The sequence below is a fragment of the Oncorhynchus tshawytscha genome, linkage group LG05, assembly GCF_018296145.1.
Source record: "Oncorhynchus tshawytscha isolate Ot180627B linkage group LG05, Otsh_v2.0, whole genome shotgun sequence".
In the NCBI taxonomy this organism is placed as follows: domain Eukaryota; kingdom Metazoa; phylum Chordata; class Actinopteri; order Salmoniformes; family Salmonidae; genus Oncorhynchus; species Oncorhynchus tshawytscha.
Window position 1 is genome coordinate 79,532,762 of NC_056433.1, and position 17,749 is coordinate 79,550,510.

The following is a 17,749-nucleotide window of genomic DNA, read 5'->3' on the forward strand; positions in this document are numbered from 1 at the left end:
TTCCCCCTCTTCTCTGTGGTAGATAAGTAGCCTATCACAGGTGCTTGCTTTGCTCCAGCCAATCCCTCACCACATGTTTTGAGGTTCGACCTTCAGCCTGTTTCCATTCAGAGTGCATCAGCCACAAGCATCCCCATGATCAATACTTAGCCATCCTGAACACTGCGGTGAGAATAACAAATTACACTGGCTCCCCCTGGTGTCCAGACATCTGAACTCCTATTAGACTTTGACCCATCATGGTCAATACATAGGCATTGGTTGCCCATATCTAGATGCATTTGATGAAACCCAATATATTTGTTTGTGAAAATGTTATGATCCTTTCTATTGCTCTCTCTTAGGGCGTGTGAGAGGTGTGTGAAAAGGTGTGTGAGAGGTGTGTGAAAAGGTGTGTAAAAGGTGTGTGAGAGGTGTGTGAGAGGTGTGTGAAAAGGAGTGTAAGAGGTGTGTGAAAAGGTGTGTGAAAAGGTGTGTAAAAGGTGTGTGAGAGATGTGTGAGAGGTGTGTGACAAGGTGTGTAAAAGGTGTGTGAAAAGCTGTGTAAAAAAAGGTGTGTGAGAGGTGTGTGAGAGGTGTGTGACAAGGTGTGTGAGAGGTTTGTGAAAAGGTGGTGTGTGAGAGAGAGGTGTGTGACAAGTAAAAGGTGTGTGAAAAGCTGTGTAAAAGGTGTGTGAGAGGTGTGTGAAAAGGTGTGTGAGAGGTTTGTGAAAAGGTGTGTGAGAGGTGTGTGAAAAGGTGTGTGTGAAAAGGTGTGCGAGAGGTGTGTGAAAAGGTGTGTGAGAGGTGTGTGAGAGGAGTGTGAGAGGTGTGTGAAAAGGTGTGTGAAAATGAGTGAGTTCTTGTCGGTGGGAAAAGCGCTGCTTCCTCGATACAGTCAGTCGTCAGATGAAAGCAGATCTATTTGCAGATATCTCCAACCAGCTGGTAGTCTGATCTCCTCAGAGCCTGACAAAAAAACATGCATCAGGATTTTTTTGAATGATGTTCATTTGTTTTATGTGCCATTAATCAGCATTCATATCATATCATAAACAATTGCCAGTAGCAATACTGCACATCTCAGCAGCATCTTCTGAAGGATTGCTTTTGGGGTGGCAGAGGAAAACAAATGTAGCACAACTAAAGAATTCCTCATAGGCCTACTATATCCCGCTGAATTCCTCAGTCTTGACAGAGGAAGCAGGTCATTATGTGCAACTGCCTTAAGCCTTCAGACTGACTCAGTCTGCTTTGTACTATCACGTTAAGCCCCCAGGTCACGGTTTCCTTTAGTTCTGTGGGTTCAGTGAGGGGAGAAGAGTCTGAGTTAGTAGTAGCAGAGTGGTAATGATCCCTGGAATGTGTGGCTATAGATTAAGCCCATGTTTAAACATGGGGTTTAGAAGACACAGTCAATCTTCTAATTACATTTGTTTCAGTCTGTATTCTGCCTAAGTGAAATTAGCATTCTACAACAATAGATTTCTTATTTCAATATGTTCAGTTGAAGATCAACTAATCAGTGTAATGGGGCTATGAATGTCCCTTTGCACAATATGTATCCTGAAGACTGTGTAGGCCTTTGCAAGTGACTTGGTCTCCTTTACCATTTTTTATGAAAAATGTGCATGAAACACTCTGTCTGTCCATGGCAGCTCACTGAGCTGTGAAATTGGCCTTATCAAGTTGTCTATCTCTGCTCTGATCTCTCTGATCTCTTCTCTCTCCTCCTCCCCTCCTCCCATCTCTCCTCCTCCCTCCCTCCCCCTCCTCCAGTCTCTCCTCCTCCCTCCCTCCCCTCCTCCAGTCTCTCCTCCTCCTCTCTCCCTCCCCCTCCCACCCTCCCACCCTCACTCCCTCCTCCAGTCCCTCCCTCCCTCCCTCCTCCAGTCTCTCCTCCTCCTCCCTCCCTCCCTCTTCCAGTCTCTCCTCCTCCTCCTCCTCCTCCCCTCCCTCCCTCCCTCCCTCCTCCAGTCTTTCCTCCTTCTCCCTCCCTCCCTCCTCCCTCCCTCCCTCCCTCCCTCCCTCCCTCCCTCCCTCCCTCCCTCCCTCCCTCCCTCCCTCCCTCCCTCCCTCCCTCCCTCCCTCCCTCCCTCCCCCAGTCTCTCCTCCCTCCCTCCCTCCTCCAGTCTCTTCTCCTCCCTCCCTCCTCCAGTCTCCCTCCCTCCCTCCCTCCCTCCCTCCCTCCCTCCCTCCCTCCCTCCCTCCCTCCCTCCCTCCAGTCTCTCCTCCTCCTCCCTCCCTCCCTCTTCCAGTCTCTCCTCCTCCTCCCTCCCTCCCTCCCTCCTCCCTCCCTCCCTCCCTCCCTCCCTCCCTCCCTCCCTCCCTCCCTCCCTCCCTCCCTCCCTCCCTCCCTCCCCCCAGTCCCTCCCTCCCTCCCTCCCTCCCTCCAGTCTCCCTCCCTCCCTCCCTCCTCCAGTCTCTCCTCCTCCCTCCCTCCCTCCCTCCCTTCCTTGCCCTCCACTGCCCCAGTCCCTCCTCTAATTTAAGCCCCTTGTCTCCCTCCAATGTGTATTAAGTCCCTCCCTCCCTCCCTCCCTTCCCTCCCTCCAAACCACCACCTGTCCTCCCTACCCCACCTGTCTTCCAACTCCAACACCTCCTCCTCCCTCCCTCACCCTCCTCCAATCTCCTCCTCCTTCTCCCTCCCTCCCTCCCTCCCTGTCCTCACAAACCCCCACCTGTCCCCACCATACCACAACCTGTCCTCACAAACCACCACCTGTCCTCACAAACCACTACCTGTCCCCACATACCACCACCTGTCCTCACAAACCCCCACCTGTCCCCACATACCACGACCTGTCCTCACAAACCACCACCTGTCCCCACAAACCACCACCTGTCCTCACAAACCACCACCTTTCCACAAACCACCATACCACCATCTGTCCTCACAAACCTCCACCTGTCCCCACAAACCACCACCTGTCCTCACAAACCTCCACCTTTCCTCACATACCACCATCTGTCCTCACAAACCTCCACCTGTCCTCACATACCACCACCTGTCCTCACAAACCACCACCTGTCCTCACAAACCACCACCTGTCCTCACAAACCACCACCTGTCCTCACATACCCCCACCTGTCCTCACATACCACCACCTGTCCTCACAAACCCCCACCTGTCCTCACATACCACCACCTGTCCTCACAAATACTTAGGTGTCTGGTTAGACTGTAAACTCTCCTTCTAGACCCATATCAAACATCTCCAATCCAAAGTTAAATCTAGAATTGGCTTCCTATTTCGCAACAAAGCATCCTTCACTCATGCTGCCAAACATACCCTTGTAAAACTGACCATCCTACCAATCCTCGACTTTGGCGATGTCATTTACAAAATAGCCTCCAATACCCTACTCAACAAATTGGATGCAGTCTATCACAGTGCAATCCGTTTTGTCACCAAAGCCCCATATACTACCCACCATTGCGACCTGTACACTCTCGTTGGCTGGCCCTCGCTTCATACTCGTCGCCAAACCCACTGGCTCCATGTCATCTACAAGACCCTGCTAGGTAAAGTCCCCCCTTATCTCAGCTCGCTGGTCACCATAGCATCTCCCACCTGTAGCACACGCTCCAGCAGGTATATCTCTCTAGTCACCCCCAAAACCAATTCTTTCTTTGGCCGCCTCTCCTTCCAGTTCTCTGCTGCCAATGACTGGAACGAACTACAAAAATCTCTGAAACTGGAAACATTTATCTCCCTCACTAGCTTTAAGCACCAACTGTCAGAGCAGCTCACAGATTACTGCACCTGTACATAGCCCACCTATAATTTAGCCCAAACAACTACCTCTTTCCCAACTGTATTTAATTTTTATTTATTTATTTATTTTGCTCCTTTGCACCCCATTATTTTTATTTCTACTTTGCACATTCTTCCACTGCAAATCTACCATTCCAGTGTTTTACTTGCTATATTGCATTTACTTTGACACCATGGCCTTTTTTGCCTTTACCTCCCTTATTTCACCTCATTTGCTCACATTGTATATAGACTTGTTTTTTTCTACTGTATTATTGACTGTATGTTTGTTTTACTCCATGTGTAACACTGTGTTGTTATATGTGTCGAACTGCTTTGCTTTATCTTGGCCAGGTCGCAATTGTAAATGAGAACTTGTTCTCAACTTGCCTACCTGGTTAAATAAAGGTAAAATAAAATAAATAAATAAAACAAACCACCACCTGTCCTCACATACCATCACCTGTCCTCACAAACCTCCACCTGTCCTCACATACCACCACCTGTCCTCACAAACCTCCACCTGTCCTCACAAACCACCACCTGTCCTCACATACCACCACCTGTCCTCACAAACCACCACCTGTCCTCACAAACTGCCGTTGGCCTGACACTTCCTGGACAGACAGACAGGAAGACAGGCAAACAGGCAGACAGACAGATAGATATACAGAACGACCGACCGAAAGACAGAATTGTCAATGTGCTGGAGATCGTGTCTTACAAACCGCGGTGAGGGGTTAACTCCAAGAGCTCTGTTGTGATGACCCTAAACTCGCCTGGTAGGCTACATACAGTATAGTGGAGCCAGGAGTCCAAATTGTTAAGTATTTCCTGTCCTCAGCTCTAGATGGCGCAAGTGGAGCAAGTAGTCTAATAATGAAACAGAATCGGTATGTCACTTCCTTGCCTATTGGTCTAAATAAGAAACATTTAAGGCACAGTCTGTAATTTCTTCAGCCTGACCCTACCACTTTGTTTGGCAAGCTGAGGAAGTGGTTGGGGACATTTTAATTAGGTTGTGAGAACAGTGTTGGTACATCATAAGAGACAAAACACAAAATATGCTCTGTTGTGATGACATTGATGCAATGTTTAAGTTAGATTGCACAGGACCTTCTTCTAATGTTCTAAGAAAGATGACAGAACACCTGTTCTACGTTCTTTAAAGGTTCCCAGAACATTTCATTAAGTTATGGGAGTTGTCTGGGATGTTGCAAGAATATTCTTACGATATTCACACGTTGCACAGAACATTCCCACAACAATCCCAGTGGCATTGACTCACCCATTGATGAAGATGAAGCCTGGGCTACACACCGGTGATGGCCAATGTCCTTGTGCCTATACCCTAGTTCAAGATAAACCACTTTGAAAAACAGTGCTGTTTGCTCAGAATTTCACCTTCCAACAGGACAACGACCCTAAGCACACATCCACAACAACGCAGGAGTGGCTTCGGGACAAGGCTCTGAATGTCCTTGAGTGGCCCAGCCAGGACTCAGACTTAAACCTGATCGAACATCTCTGGAGAGACCTGAAAATATCTGTGCAGTGACGCCCTCCATCCAACCTGACAGAGTTTTAGATGATCTGCAGAGAAGAATGGGAGAAACTCCCCAGGTGTGCCAAGCTTGTAGCGTCATACCCAAGAAGACTCGAGGCTGTAATCCCTGCAAAGGTGCTTCAACAAAGTACTGAGTAAAAGGTCTGAATACTTATGTAAATATGACATTTCAGCTTTTTAATTTTTTAAATAAATGTTCAAACATTTCTAATAACCTGTTTTTGCATTGTCATTATGTGGTATTGTGATGTCATTATGTGGTATTGTGATGTCATTATGGGGTATTGTGATGTCATTGGGGCAGCAGGGTAGCCTCCCTCCCTCCCTCCCTGGACTAGTAACCGGAAGGTTGCAAGTTCAAATCCCCGAGCTGACAAGTCCCCTGTCGTTCTGCCAAATCTGTCGTTCTGACCCTGAACAAGGCAGTTAACCCACTGTTCCTAGGCCGTCATTGAAAAGAAGAATTTGTTCTTAACTGACTTGCCTAGTTAAATAAAGGTAAAATAAAATTATAGAGTATTGTGTGTAGATTGTTGGGGGGAAAATATTCAATCAATTTTAGAACAAGGCTGTAATGTAACAACATGTGGAAAAAAGTCAAGGGGTCTGAATACTTTCCTAATGACCTGTATGTGGATTATACTGTATGTCTATGGACACAATGTAACAACATGTGGAAAAAAGTCAAGGGGTCTGAATACTTTCCTAATGACCTGTATGTGGATTATACTGTATGTCTATGGACACAATGTAACAAGCTGTCATTTATTTGGCATGTGTGCTTCCCAAATTGTGGCCTTCCCAACTGGAGGCTTAGTGCATGTGATAAAACTTCATTCACAGCCATTTGTTGGATGTTATTGATCCGTTGTGGCTAAATGATGCTCTCTGCTGAAGTATTTTGAATTATTTTATTTTGGGGATTTTATTTTTTTTTAAATGATTTTGTCTAAATGATTGTAATTTATCAAGGGATGCTGCAGCACCTCCAGGACTCCTCCTTTCCGGTTATTCCTGCATGAAGTGAAAATTACAGTTTTTTTGTAACATATTTCGAAACTATAGTCTACATTGTTAGTTTACAAAGAATCCAATGACAATGACAAAACATAGTCTAATTAATGGAATACAACCTTAGTTTGGGTTATGTTATGATCGAGTTAGGGTAAATTAATAAGCTGATTGTACATGTATACATACTATTGTGTTATCAATTCCATTTCATTCTGTTGGCCACAGTACTTTTCCATGTAGGCCTACTATTTCAATATGAAACAAATGTGTTTCTCTTTGCATGTCTTGTCACGTGTCTACTGTATAATTCAAGTATAGCCTACCGCTATGTCTTAATGCACAGGGTCCCATCCCAGGCAGGGTTCCCAAAACCCACTGCTCCAATCAGAAGGCAGCTATTCTGTAAGGAGTCAATTTGCCTTGAGCCTTTCTTCTCTTGAGAAGCTTTGAGAAGGGGACTTGCAGAGTTTGGACAAGAGCTCCCGACACGGCAGCTGAGCTGAGCTCCTTCATAACTTCAGAACAAGAGTGTGAGCTCCTTCAAACTTCAGAACAAGAGTGTGAGAAGCTCAGAAGGTCCAAAAGGACGGTGGAGGTCACATTGAAGGGAGCGAGAGCATCTTTGACAGCATCTAAACTTTTCCACCGTTTTTCTCCTTTAAAAAAAGGAAGACAATATTGGCTTTTTCATCACTATCTTGTTACTGTTTTTAGCGAGCCAATGTCTCTCCCTTTACCTCAAGATTCATCCTGAGGTTCTGAGCGGAGACACAAACTATTACAACTTTGTTGGCGACACGTCATAGACCGTTCGGTCTGAAAATGGGCATCAAGCGTGTGCCATTGTTGCTTGTGCAGGTACTTCTCCTGGTGGCTGTGTCCTCCGGGCAGAACACGGGGACCGAGGGGACAAAAGAGGAGATCCCAGAAGGAGCGTCCACCCTGGCGTTCGTCTTTGATGTCACCGGCTCCATGTACGATGATCTCGTGCAGGTTATTGAAGGGGCATCCAAGATTTTGGAGATGTCGCAGAGTAGAACAAAGAGACCCCTCTACAACTATGCATTGGTTCCCTTCCACGACCCGGGTAAGAAAAGCTGCGTTGATCTGCAATCATTAAAACATGTAATATAAATAAGAATGATTTATGATGTGTACATAAAGAACATGCTCTCTCTGTCTCATCTGAATAACACCTTTCTTTTTGCAACTGTTTGCTGTGCAATGGCACTTTGGTTAATAATATACAATATCGTTGTGCATTTCATTTACACGCTTTTGTGAACGATTTTTTTACGCAACGAAGTATTTGCAATTCTCTGCTATTGTAAGTGGTACAATACAGCTGTTTTGTATGTGGACATATAGGCCTAGTCTAACCTACACGAATAGACCTGCTTTGGAACAAAAACAGACATCGTCGTCAGAAACGTGAGAAATGTGATAGTTTGCCCACACTCTGGGCTCTGAATGCGTAATGTCTTCACACGTCAGCGCAGGCGGCATTGGGTCACTGTCTCCCTGTCGCCGCATACAGATGTTCAGCTCCGCATTCACTATCATTAGCATTCCGTTTGAGTTAGTGTGTTTAGGGCGATTACCTTTCAGGCACAAAATCACACTGTAATGTGGCAGCCCTACCTTATGTTTACTGTGAAAAGTGTAAAAATTAGACACGGAAGAGGCCAGTGTCATGTAGTCAGAGGAATAGATGCGAGTTGACAGGGCATTGAACTCTGCACACATACTTCACACCAACTAATTGTCTATATGACATATCCATATATATCAGACACTTTTGGGGGGGATCCTAACACTGCGTGAGGTTTTCTTTTCCAAAAACAGAGGGCAAAGTGTGTTAGCGTATGTTTGAGTCTGTCATTATGAGCTGTGAATAGGGAGAACCATTCACTCATCTAGGTTGTACATCGTCAACAAAAGCCGTTGTCAGGGACTTGTGTTGTGTGATGGGGGCCTTAGTGGGGGGTGGGGGCTCAGTCAACAACACAGTGGCCAGCAAACAGTCCATAACGTGAGGGGCTGCTGTGAGTGCTTGGGTGAGAGCTTGTTAAAGACAGAAAGGGAGAGGAGGAAGCGAGAGAGACAGAGAGAGAGATAGTTAAAGAGAGAGAGAGAGAGAGAGACAGACAGACAGACAGACAGACAGACAGACAGACAGACAGACAGACAGACAGACAGACAGACAGACAGACAGACAGACAGACAGACAGACAGACAGACAGACAGACAGACAGAAAGGCAGAGACAGACAGACAGACAGAGAGAGAGAGAAGGCAGACAGACAGACAGACAGACAGACAGACAGACAGACAGACAGACAGACAGACAGACAGACAGACAGACAGACAGACAGACAGACAGACAGACAGACAGACAGACAGACAGACAGACAGAGAAAGGCAGAGAGAGAGCATTTCGTTTTCCAGACCTCTAATACACCAAACCTGGATCTGACATAGAAATTGTTTCTGGACCTTCTGTGCCAAATAGATTTTCCATCCTGCTATCCTCCTCTGAGAGCACAGGAATGTCTTTCAAGATGCACACACACAATATCTGGTTATCATTTCAGAGCATCATCATCCTACTGTTACTAAACCAACCAACTGACAGAGAGGAGATAGAGAGAGAGAGAGAGATAGAGAGGAGAGAGAGAGGAAAAAGAAGCGAGAGAGGAGAGAGAATAGAGTTAGAGAGATAGACGAGAGAAAGAGTGAGAGAAGAGAGATAGAGAGAGAAAGAGGAGAGAGAGTGAGAGAAGAGAGAATAGGAGAGAGAGAGAAAGAGGAGAGAGAGATAGATGAGAGAGTGAGAGAAGAGAGAGAGAGAGAGAGAGAGAAAGAGGAGAGAGAGAGAGGAGAGAGAGAGAGTGAGAGAAGAGAGAATAGGAGAGAGAGAGAGAGAGAGAGAGAGAAAGAGGAGAGAGAGAGCGGGGATCCGTGGTGACTGAGAGCAGTATTCCAGATGTGTGTTGCTCCTATGCTTAAATCAGCATGTCAAATTCTTTAAGCATTTTTGTATAACGCCTCAATCGAGCCTCTGGGCCAAGAAAAATAAATAGTTCAAAGTGAGGTATGCACAGAATATACAAATATTCCAAATGACTGATTCAATTAGTGCGTGCCTTTGAAGAACAACTAAACCTCTGGTCCTTTTCCATACGACTGATGAAGTATCATGCAGCCATCAAATAACACATACTCCATTAGGTTGTATAGCCAGGGTTGGGTAAATTACTTTTTAAATGTAATCTGTTACAATTACTAATTACCTGTCCAAAAAATTAGCAGTAAATTAACTTTTGGATTACCCAAACTCAGTAAAGTAATCTGGTTATTTTTGGATTACTTTCCCCTTAAGAGGCATTAGAAGAAGACAAAAGGGATCTGTCAAACGCATTAGGTTTATCATCATAGTGGTCTCTGACTTGTGGTCCGACTTGCTAACTTGCGCCTGTTTTCAATGCTGAATTGAATATCATCGAGAAAGGTGTCATTCTGAATATTTTTCTGAATTTAAAGTAATCCAAGAAGTAGTCATCAGTTACTCCCCAACCCTGAATATAGGCTTGTACAGACGGTAAGGTGTAAGCCAGTTGTATTGCAAAGGTTAAAATAAGCCTATACTAACTAGGTTTCTAGGAAATATTTGTGGCTATTTCTGAGCACAGAGAGAGAGAGAGAGAGAGAGAGAGAGAGAGAGGGAGAGAGAGAGAGAGGGAGAGAGGAGAGAGAGAGAGGGAGAGAGAGAGGGAGAGAGAGAGAGAGAGAGAGAGAGAGAGAGAGAGAGAGATTTTCCTGTCTGTGTTGTATGCTGGGGGCCTACGGAGGAGAGAGAGAGAGATGTTCCTGTCTGTGTTGTATGCTGGGGGCCTACGGAGGAGAGAGAGAGAGAGATGTTCCTGTCTGTTGTATGCTGGGGGCCTACGGAGGAGAGAGAGATGTTCCTGTCTGTGTTGTATGCTGGGGGCCTACGGAGGAGAGAGAGAGAGATGTTCCTGTCTGTGTTGTATGCTGGGGGCCTACGGAGGAGAGAGAGAGAGATGTTCCTGTCTGTGTTGTATGCTGGGGGCCTACGGGGGAGAGAGAATGAGCTCCAGAACTATTGGGAAAGTGACAGATGTTTTGCTGTTTTGTCTCTGTACTCCAGCACTTTGGATTGTAAATGATACAATGACTATGAGGTTAAAGTGCAGTGTCAACTTTAATTTGAAGGTATTTTCATCCATATCTGGTGAACCGTTTAGAAATGACAACACTTTTTGTACCTGGTCCCCCCATTTTAGGGGACCAAAAGTTATGGGACAAATTCACTGATGTGTATTAAACTAATCAATGTTGGATGCATTTTCTGTTTATTTTTGTTTCGGATTATTTTGTGTCCAATAGAAATTACTGGTAAATAATGTATTGTGTCATTTTGTAGTCACTTTTCTGTAAATAAGAATAGAATATGTTTCGAAACACTTCTACATTAATGTGCATGCTACCATGATTACAGAGGACAGGAGGTTGGTGGCACCTTAATTGAGGAGGATGGGCTCGTGGTTATGAGTTGTCCTCCCCTCAGCAGCCTCCACTGTTATGGATAGTCCTGAATCGTGAATAATGATGAGTGAGAAAGTTACAGATGCATAAATATCATAACCCCAAGAAATGAAAACCCAAAGTGCTGGAGTACTGAGCAAAAACAACTAAAAATGTGTCACTGTCCCAATGCTTTTGGAGCTGACTGTATGTCCTTCACTGCCAACACAGACGCCCACTGTGCAGCAGTATGCCCGTAAACTTATGCCCTACTTGTGTTTGACATTTCATCCCCATCCCACTGAAGAGATACAGCTTTATTTTTACAGGGTTTCTTATTCGGAAGTGGTTCCAGGTGGATGTGCATACATTTTCTCTGTTTTCCATCCTACTCGCTGATAAGGAAGTGCCTCCTGTTTGATTTGGCTGTCTTTGAATCGGAGCCCAGAGCCCCCACTATTTACAGTGCAATCTGCCACAGTAAACATGGGACTGGAGGGTGTGTGTGTGTGGTGGGGGTGCTGAGATATTGGGGTCAGATTTGTGTGTGAAGAACACTCAGGAAGCCCCCTTTATTCCACCCTGCAGAGAGAGAGAGAGAGAGAGAGAGAGAGAGAGAGAGAGAAATGTTGTTTTGTGTCTTCTCACTTTTGTTTATTATCTATTTCACTTGCTTTGGCATTGTAAACACATGTTTCCCATGCCAATAAAGCCCTTTGAATTGAATTAAATTGAGAGGGAGAGAGACAGAGAGAGAGAGACACAGAGAGGGAGAGAGAGAGAGAGAGAGAGACGAGACCAGGGGAGAGAGATAGAGTGAGAGAGAGAGAGAGGAAGCGCGAGAGAGAGAGAGACAGACAGAGAGAGAGAGAGAGAGGGAGAGAGAGAGAGAGAGCGATAGAGAGGAAGAGAGACAGAGAGAGAGAGAGAGACAGAGAGTGAGAGAGAGAGAAAGGAAGAGAACGAGAGAGACGGGACGGAGCGACATGGAGACAGAACATACTTCTCAAGTCATTTGACTGAAGCAGAGGGGTTGTGTTTATACAGGCCTTAGGAGAGAGCTGTTTCCACTGTTAGAATGCTGCTGATACAGTACAGTGGCGGAAGGCTTGTGTCAGAGATTCATTGTAGCATTACCACTTCGACACTTCCACTCTGGCAGTGGACTCTTTCAAAACAAGGTGCCAATGAGGCTCACTTACAGTGATACGGAGGAAACATACAATAGTATACGGAACAGATACAGGACGTTCCTCTGTGTGTGTGTGTGTGTGAGTGTGTATTAGGTGTTGTGATGACCAGAGATCTACAGGTCTATAATGTGAACAGGGTGCTGGACCCTGTGTTGCCTGTAGGTGCTGGACCCTGTGTTGCCTGTAGGTGCTGGACCCTGTGTTGCCTGTAATTGGGTGCTGGACCCTGTGTTGCCTGTAGGTGGGTGCTGGACCCTGTGATGCCTGTAGGTGCTGGACCCTGTGTTGCCTGTAGGTGGGTTCTGGACCCTGTGTTGCTGGACTCTGTGTTGCCTGTAGTTGGGTGCTGGACCCTGTGTTGCCTGTAGTTCGGTGCTGGACCCTGTCTTTCCTGTAGTTGGGTGCTGGACCCCGTGTTGCTGGACTCTGTGTTGCCTGTAGTTTGGGTGCTGGACCCTGTGTTGCCTGTAGTTGGGTGCTGGACCCTGTGTTTCCTGTAGTTGGGTGCTGGACCCTGTGTTTCCTGTAGTTCGGTGCTGGACCCTGTGTTTCCTGTAGTTGGGTTCTGGACCCTGTGTTTCCTGTAGTTGGGTGCTGGACCCTGTGTTTCCTGTAGTTCGGTGCTGGACCCTGTGTTGCCTGTAGGTGCTGGACCCTGTGTTGCCTGTAGGTGGGTGCTGGACCCTGTGATGCCTGTAGTTGGGTGCTGGACCCAGTCTTTCCTGTAGTTGGGTGCTGGACTGCTGCTCTGATGCTGCCAGCTGGTGGTGGAATCATCAGAGAGGTGATGATGGTGTAGATGAAAGAGCATCAGCTGGTGCTGGGGACTCCTTTGTAAAGTAGTATCCATCCCTTTTTTCTCCTCTCACGGTTTTTTCTTCTCCTTTTTCTTTGTTGGAGTGGCATCATTTTCTGTCTGAAAACCGCCCCGCCCGTGTGAGATTACAAGCGTCTATGCATGTTGCTGGACAGAGTCAATAATGATGCCACTAAGCAGGAATTCCGAGGTGAGGCGGTGGAGGGGGTTTGAGGTTGAAAGTGGTAGTGAGGCAGTCGAGGAGGAGTGTGGCAGGGGACAGTTCACCTCTCCTGTTTCATCTTTGTAACGACCTGCCTGGAATATGAATATAGCCTTTCATTTTTAGGAGTGCTTGACTCGTGCACATTTTTTCTCTATACCTCAGGAGTTGTGAGAGCAATAGTTTAAAACTCCACTTAGCGTCTTTGTAGTTTTCCTACAGGGTTTCCCCCTGGGCTTTCATCTGGGAAAGTTTAGAATACCTCAGGGCTTGTTTGGAAGCACTTCTAAACAACACCTCCATTTGTGTTACTGTTTCAGCAGTTTGTAGACCAAGAGCTGTAGTCTAGGTAGATTTACACTGGTCTAAGTTTAATGTCACTTTGGAACATCATGCAGACTTGTTGTGTTTTCTACATAAACCAGCCATGTCTCCATCCTCACGGTCTCTGTGTTTTCTCCTGCAACCTGGGCTGTATACTCTCGGGCTGTGTCCCAAATCGCACCATATTCCGTAGTGCACTACTTTTGACCAACGCACTTCATAGGTTATATGGTTCCATTTGGGACACAGCCTCTGTCTCATCTGGAGCTTCTGAGAGTTGGTCTGTCCTGATTGTGACCTGGTGATTCCATTCTCTGTCTGTCTGTGCTCTCTGCTTTGTAATGATTGGGTAATGGGATATCATCTGACCTCTGGTGACCGGTGTAGATTTGTGATGTCACAGCCTCCCTCATGTCACTGCCTGTGTGTGAAAGAAGGCCTGAACTTGATACGGTGGTGCCAGCCGAGTGGAGTAACTGGGTCTAGGATGGAGGGATGGGAGAAGGGGGGTGTATCCATGTCTGGCAGTGATTTTCAAGTTTCTTGTAGAGGGAGAAAATAGAGATCAAATAGGTAGAGACATTTAGCTACACAATGATGCTCTGCTTACAGGGAGGTTGATTATAGGTTGATTACAGGTTGAACAGGCTTACTGGACCCAACATTGGAAAATAATTTCCAGTCCACCAACCATTTTAGCCATTTCCAGCCACTTTCAGCCATGCTAATCTTTAGGTTAATAGTAGTGAGGTTTTGTTGTTACCCAAATGGCCTGCCGTCTTAAGGCGTCCTGCTTCCCAGCCGGAACAGTTCGGAAGAGTTTATGCATATATTGTGACAAAAAAAATATGTGATGATATATTGGACACCAGTTTGGGTTTTTTTCGGCTGTTGCGGACACACACATTTTTTCTGGAGTCAAGCCAACAACAACAACAGCAGCAAGCAGGACTCACACGATATTCTCCTAACAACCCACAGGGCAGACATCCCAATCATTCTCAAAAGGAAGTGACGCAGAGGAAGAAGAGCCGGATGCCTCGTCCGGACCCGCAGAAGACAACTAGGAAAGCTGCCGTTACCATATATTACTCGCCAATGTGCAATCATTGGAGAATAAACTAGACGAGGTACGGTCACGAATATCCTACCAATGGGACATCAAAAACTGTAATATCCTATGCTTCACAGAATCGTGGCTGAATGATGACATGGATATTCAGCTAGCAGGATACACGCTGCACCGGCAAGATAGAACAGCACAAGTCGTAAGATGAGGGGGGGCGGTCTGTGCATATTTGTAAACAACAGCTGGTGCACGAAATCTAAGGAAGTCTCTAGATTTTGCTCGCCTGAAGTTGAGTATATTGTGATAAACTGCAGGCCACAGTACTTGCCTAGAGAGTTCTCAGCTATACTTTTCGTGGCTGTTTATTTACCACCACAGACGGATGCTGGCACTAAGACCTCACTCAGTCAGCTGTATAAGGAAATAAGCAAACAGGAAACCACTCACCCAGAGGCGGCGCTCCTAGTGGCCGGAGACTTTAATGCAGGGAAACTTAAATCAGTTTTACCAAATTTCCATCAACATGTTAAATGTGCAACCATAGGGAAAACAATTCTAGATCACCTGTACTCCACACACAGAGACACGTACAAAGCTCTCCCTCGCCATCCATTTGGTAAATCCGACCACAACTCTATCCTCCTGATTCCTGCCTACAAGCATAATTTAAAGCAGGAAGCACCAGTGACTCTGGTCAAACAAACTAGAACAAACTGGAACATGTTCCGGGATTCTTCTGATGGCATTGAGGAGTACACCACATTAGTTACTGGCTTTATCAATAAGTGCATCGAGGACGTCGTCCCCACAGTGACTGTACGTACATACCCCAACCAGAAGCTATGGATTACAGGCAACATTCGCACTGAGCTAAAGGATAGAGCTGCCGCTTTCAAGGTGCGGGACTCGAACCCAGATGCTTACAAAAAATCCCGCTATGCCCTGCGACAAACCATCGACCAGGCAAAGCTTCAATACAGTTGTAAGATTGAATCATACTACACCGGCTCCGATGCTCGTCGGATGTGGCAGGGCTTGCAAACTATGACAGACTACAAAGGGAAGCACAGTGACACGAGCCTATCAGACGAGCTAAATCACCTCTATGCTCGCTTCGAGGCAAGCAACACTGAGGCATGCATGAGAGCATGAGCTGTTCCAGACGACTGTGTGATCACGCTCTCCGTAGCCAACATGAGTAAGACCTTTAAACATGTCAACATACACAAGGCTGAGGGGCCAAATGGATTACCAGGACATGTGCTCCGGGCATGTGCTGACCAACTGGCAGGTGTCTTCACTGACATTTTCAACATGTCCCTGATTAAGTCTGTAATACCAACATGCTTCAAGCAGACCACCATAGTCCCTGTGCCCAAGAACACAAAGGCAATCTGCCTAAATGACTACAGACCCGTAGCACTCACGTCCGTAGCCATTAAGTGCTTTGAAAGGCTGGTAATGGCTCACATCAACACCATTATCTCAGAAATCCTAGACCCACTCCAATTTGCATACCGCCTAAACAGATCCACAGATGATGCAATCTCTATTGCACTCCACACTGCCCTTTCCCACCTGGACAAAAGGAACACCTATGTGAGAATGCTGTTCATTGACTGCAGCTCAGCGTTCAACACCATAGTACCCTCAAAGCTCATCAAAAAGCTAAGGATCCTGGGACTAAACACCTCCCTCTGCAACTGTATCCTGGACTTCCTGACGGGCCGCCCCCAGGTGGTGAGGGTAGGTAGCAACATATCTGCCACTCTGATCCTCAACACTGGAGCTCCCCAGGGGTGCATGCTCAGTCCCCTCCTGTACTCCCTGTTCACCCACGACTGCATGGCCAGGCACGACTCCAACACCATCATTAAGTTTTCTGATGACACAACAGTGGTAGGCCTGATCACCGACAACGACGAGACAGCCTATAGGGAGGAGGTCAGAGACCTGTCCGGGTGGTGCCAGAATAACAACCTATCCCTCAATGTAACCAAGACTAAGGAGATGATTGTGGACTACAGGAAAAGGAGCACTGAGCACACCCCCATTCTCATCGACGGGGCTGTAGTGGAGCAGGTTGAGAGCTTCAAATTCCTTGGTGTCCACATCAACAACAAACTAGATTGGTCCACACACACCAAGACAGTCGTGAAGAAGGCACGACAAAGCCTATTCCCCCTCAGGAAACTAAAAAGATTTGGCATGGGTCCTGAGATCCTCAAAAGGTTCTACAGCTGCAACATCGAGAGTATCCCGACTGGTTGCATCACTGCCTGGTACAGCAATTGCTCGGCCTCCGACCGCAAGGTACTTCAGAGGGTAGTGCTTACGGCCCAGTACATCACTTGGACAATGCTGCCTGCCATCCAGGACCTCTACACCAGGCGGTATCAAAGGAAGGCCCTGAAAATTGTCAAAGACCCCAGCCACCCCAGTCATAGACTGTTCTCTCTACTACCGCATGGCAAGCGGTACCGGAGTGCCAAGTCTAGGACAAAAAGGATCTTAACAGTTTTTACCCCCAAGCCATAAGACTCATGAACAGGTAACCAAATGGTTACCCGGACTATTTGCGTTGTGTTCCCAACCCCTCTTTTACGCTGCTGCTACTCTCTGTCTATCTTATATGCATAGTCAATAACTATACATTCATGTACATACTACCTCAATTGGGCCGAACAACCAGTGCTCCCGCAAATTGGCTAACCAGGCTATCTGCATTGTGTCCCACCACCCACCACACGCCAACCCCTCTTTTTATGCTTCTGCTACTCTCTGTTCATCATATATGCACAGTCACTTTAACGATACCTACATGTACATACTACCTCAATAAGACTGACTAACAGGTGTCTGTATATAGTCTCGCTACTCTTTTTTCAAATACCTTTCTACTGTTGTTTTATTTCTTTACTTACCTAGACACACACACACACACACACACACACACACACACACACACACATACCCTTTTTTTGACACCATTGGTTAGAGCCTGTAAGTAAGCATTTCCCTGTAAGGTTTACACCTGTTGTATTCGGCGCACGTGACAAATAAACTTTGATTTGATTTGATTTGAAGCCGAATTCTACGCCCCTTCATCTGTGATTGGTTCACATTAGGGATTCTTCAATATGTTTTTGTTGTCATTCAATGAGAGATGTCTCGTTTTCATGCACATTTTTTTCACTGAGAAATACTGCATCAAAGATCCTAGTTAGAGGTCAAATTGCTAGATCTCCTAGGCAAAAACGTCAAAATTAATGACAGA

General features: G+C 46.3%; 1 protein-coding gene across 1 annotated transcript in view; it reads left to right on the forward strand.

Moving 5' to 3' along the window:
• Positions 1-6,763: 6,763 nt before the first annotated feature.
• hmcn1 (hemicentin 1) overlaps positions 6,764-17,749 on the forward strand; it is a 233,761-nt gene continuing 222,775 nt past the window's right edge. Inside the window, 1 exon segment of the mRNA XM_042322447.1 lies at positions 6,764-7,407. Within this exon segment, the coding sequence (XP_042178381.1) occupies positions 7,143-7,407 (265 nt within the window). The 5' untranslated portion in view covers positions 6,764-7,142.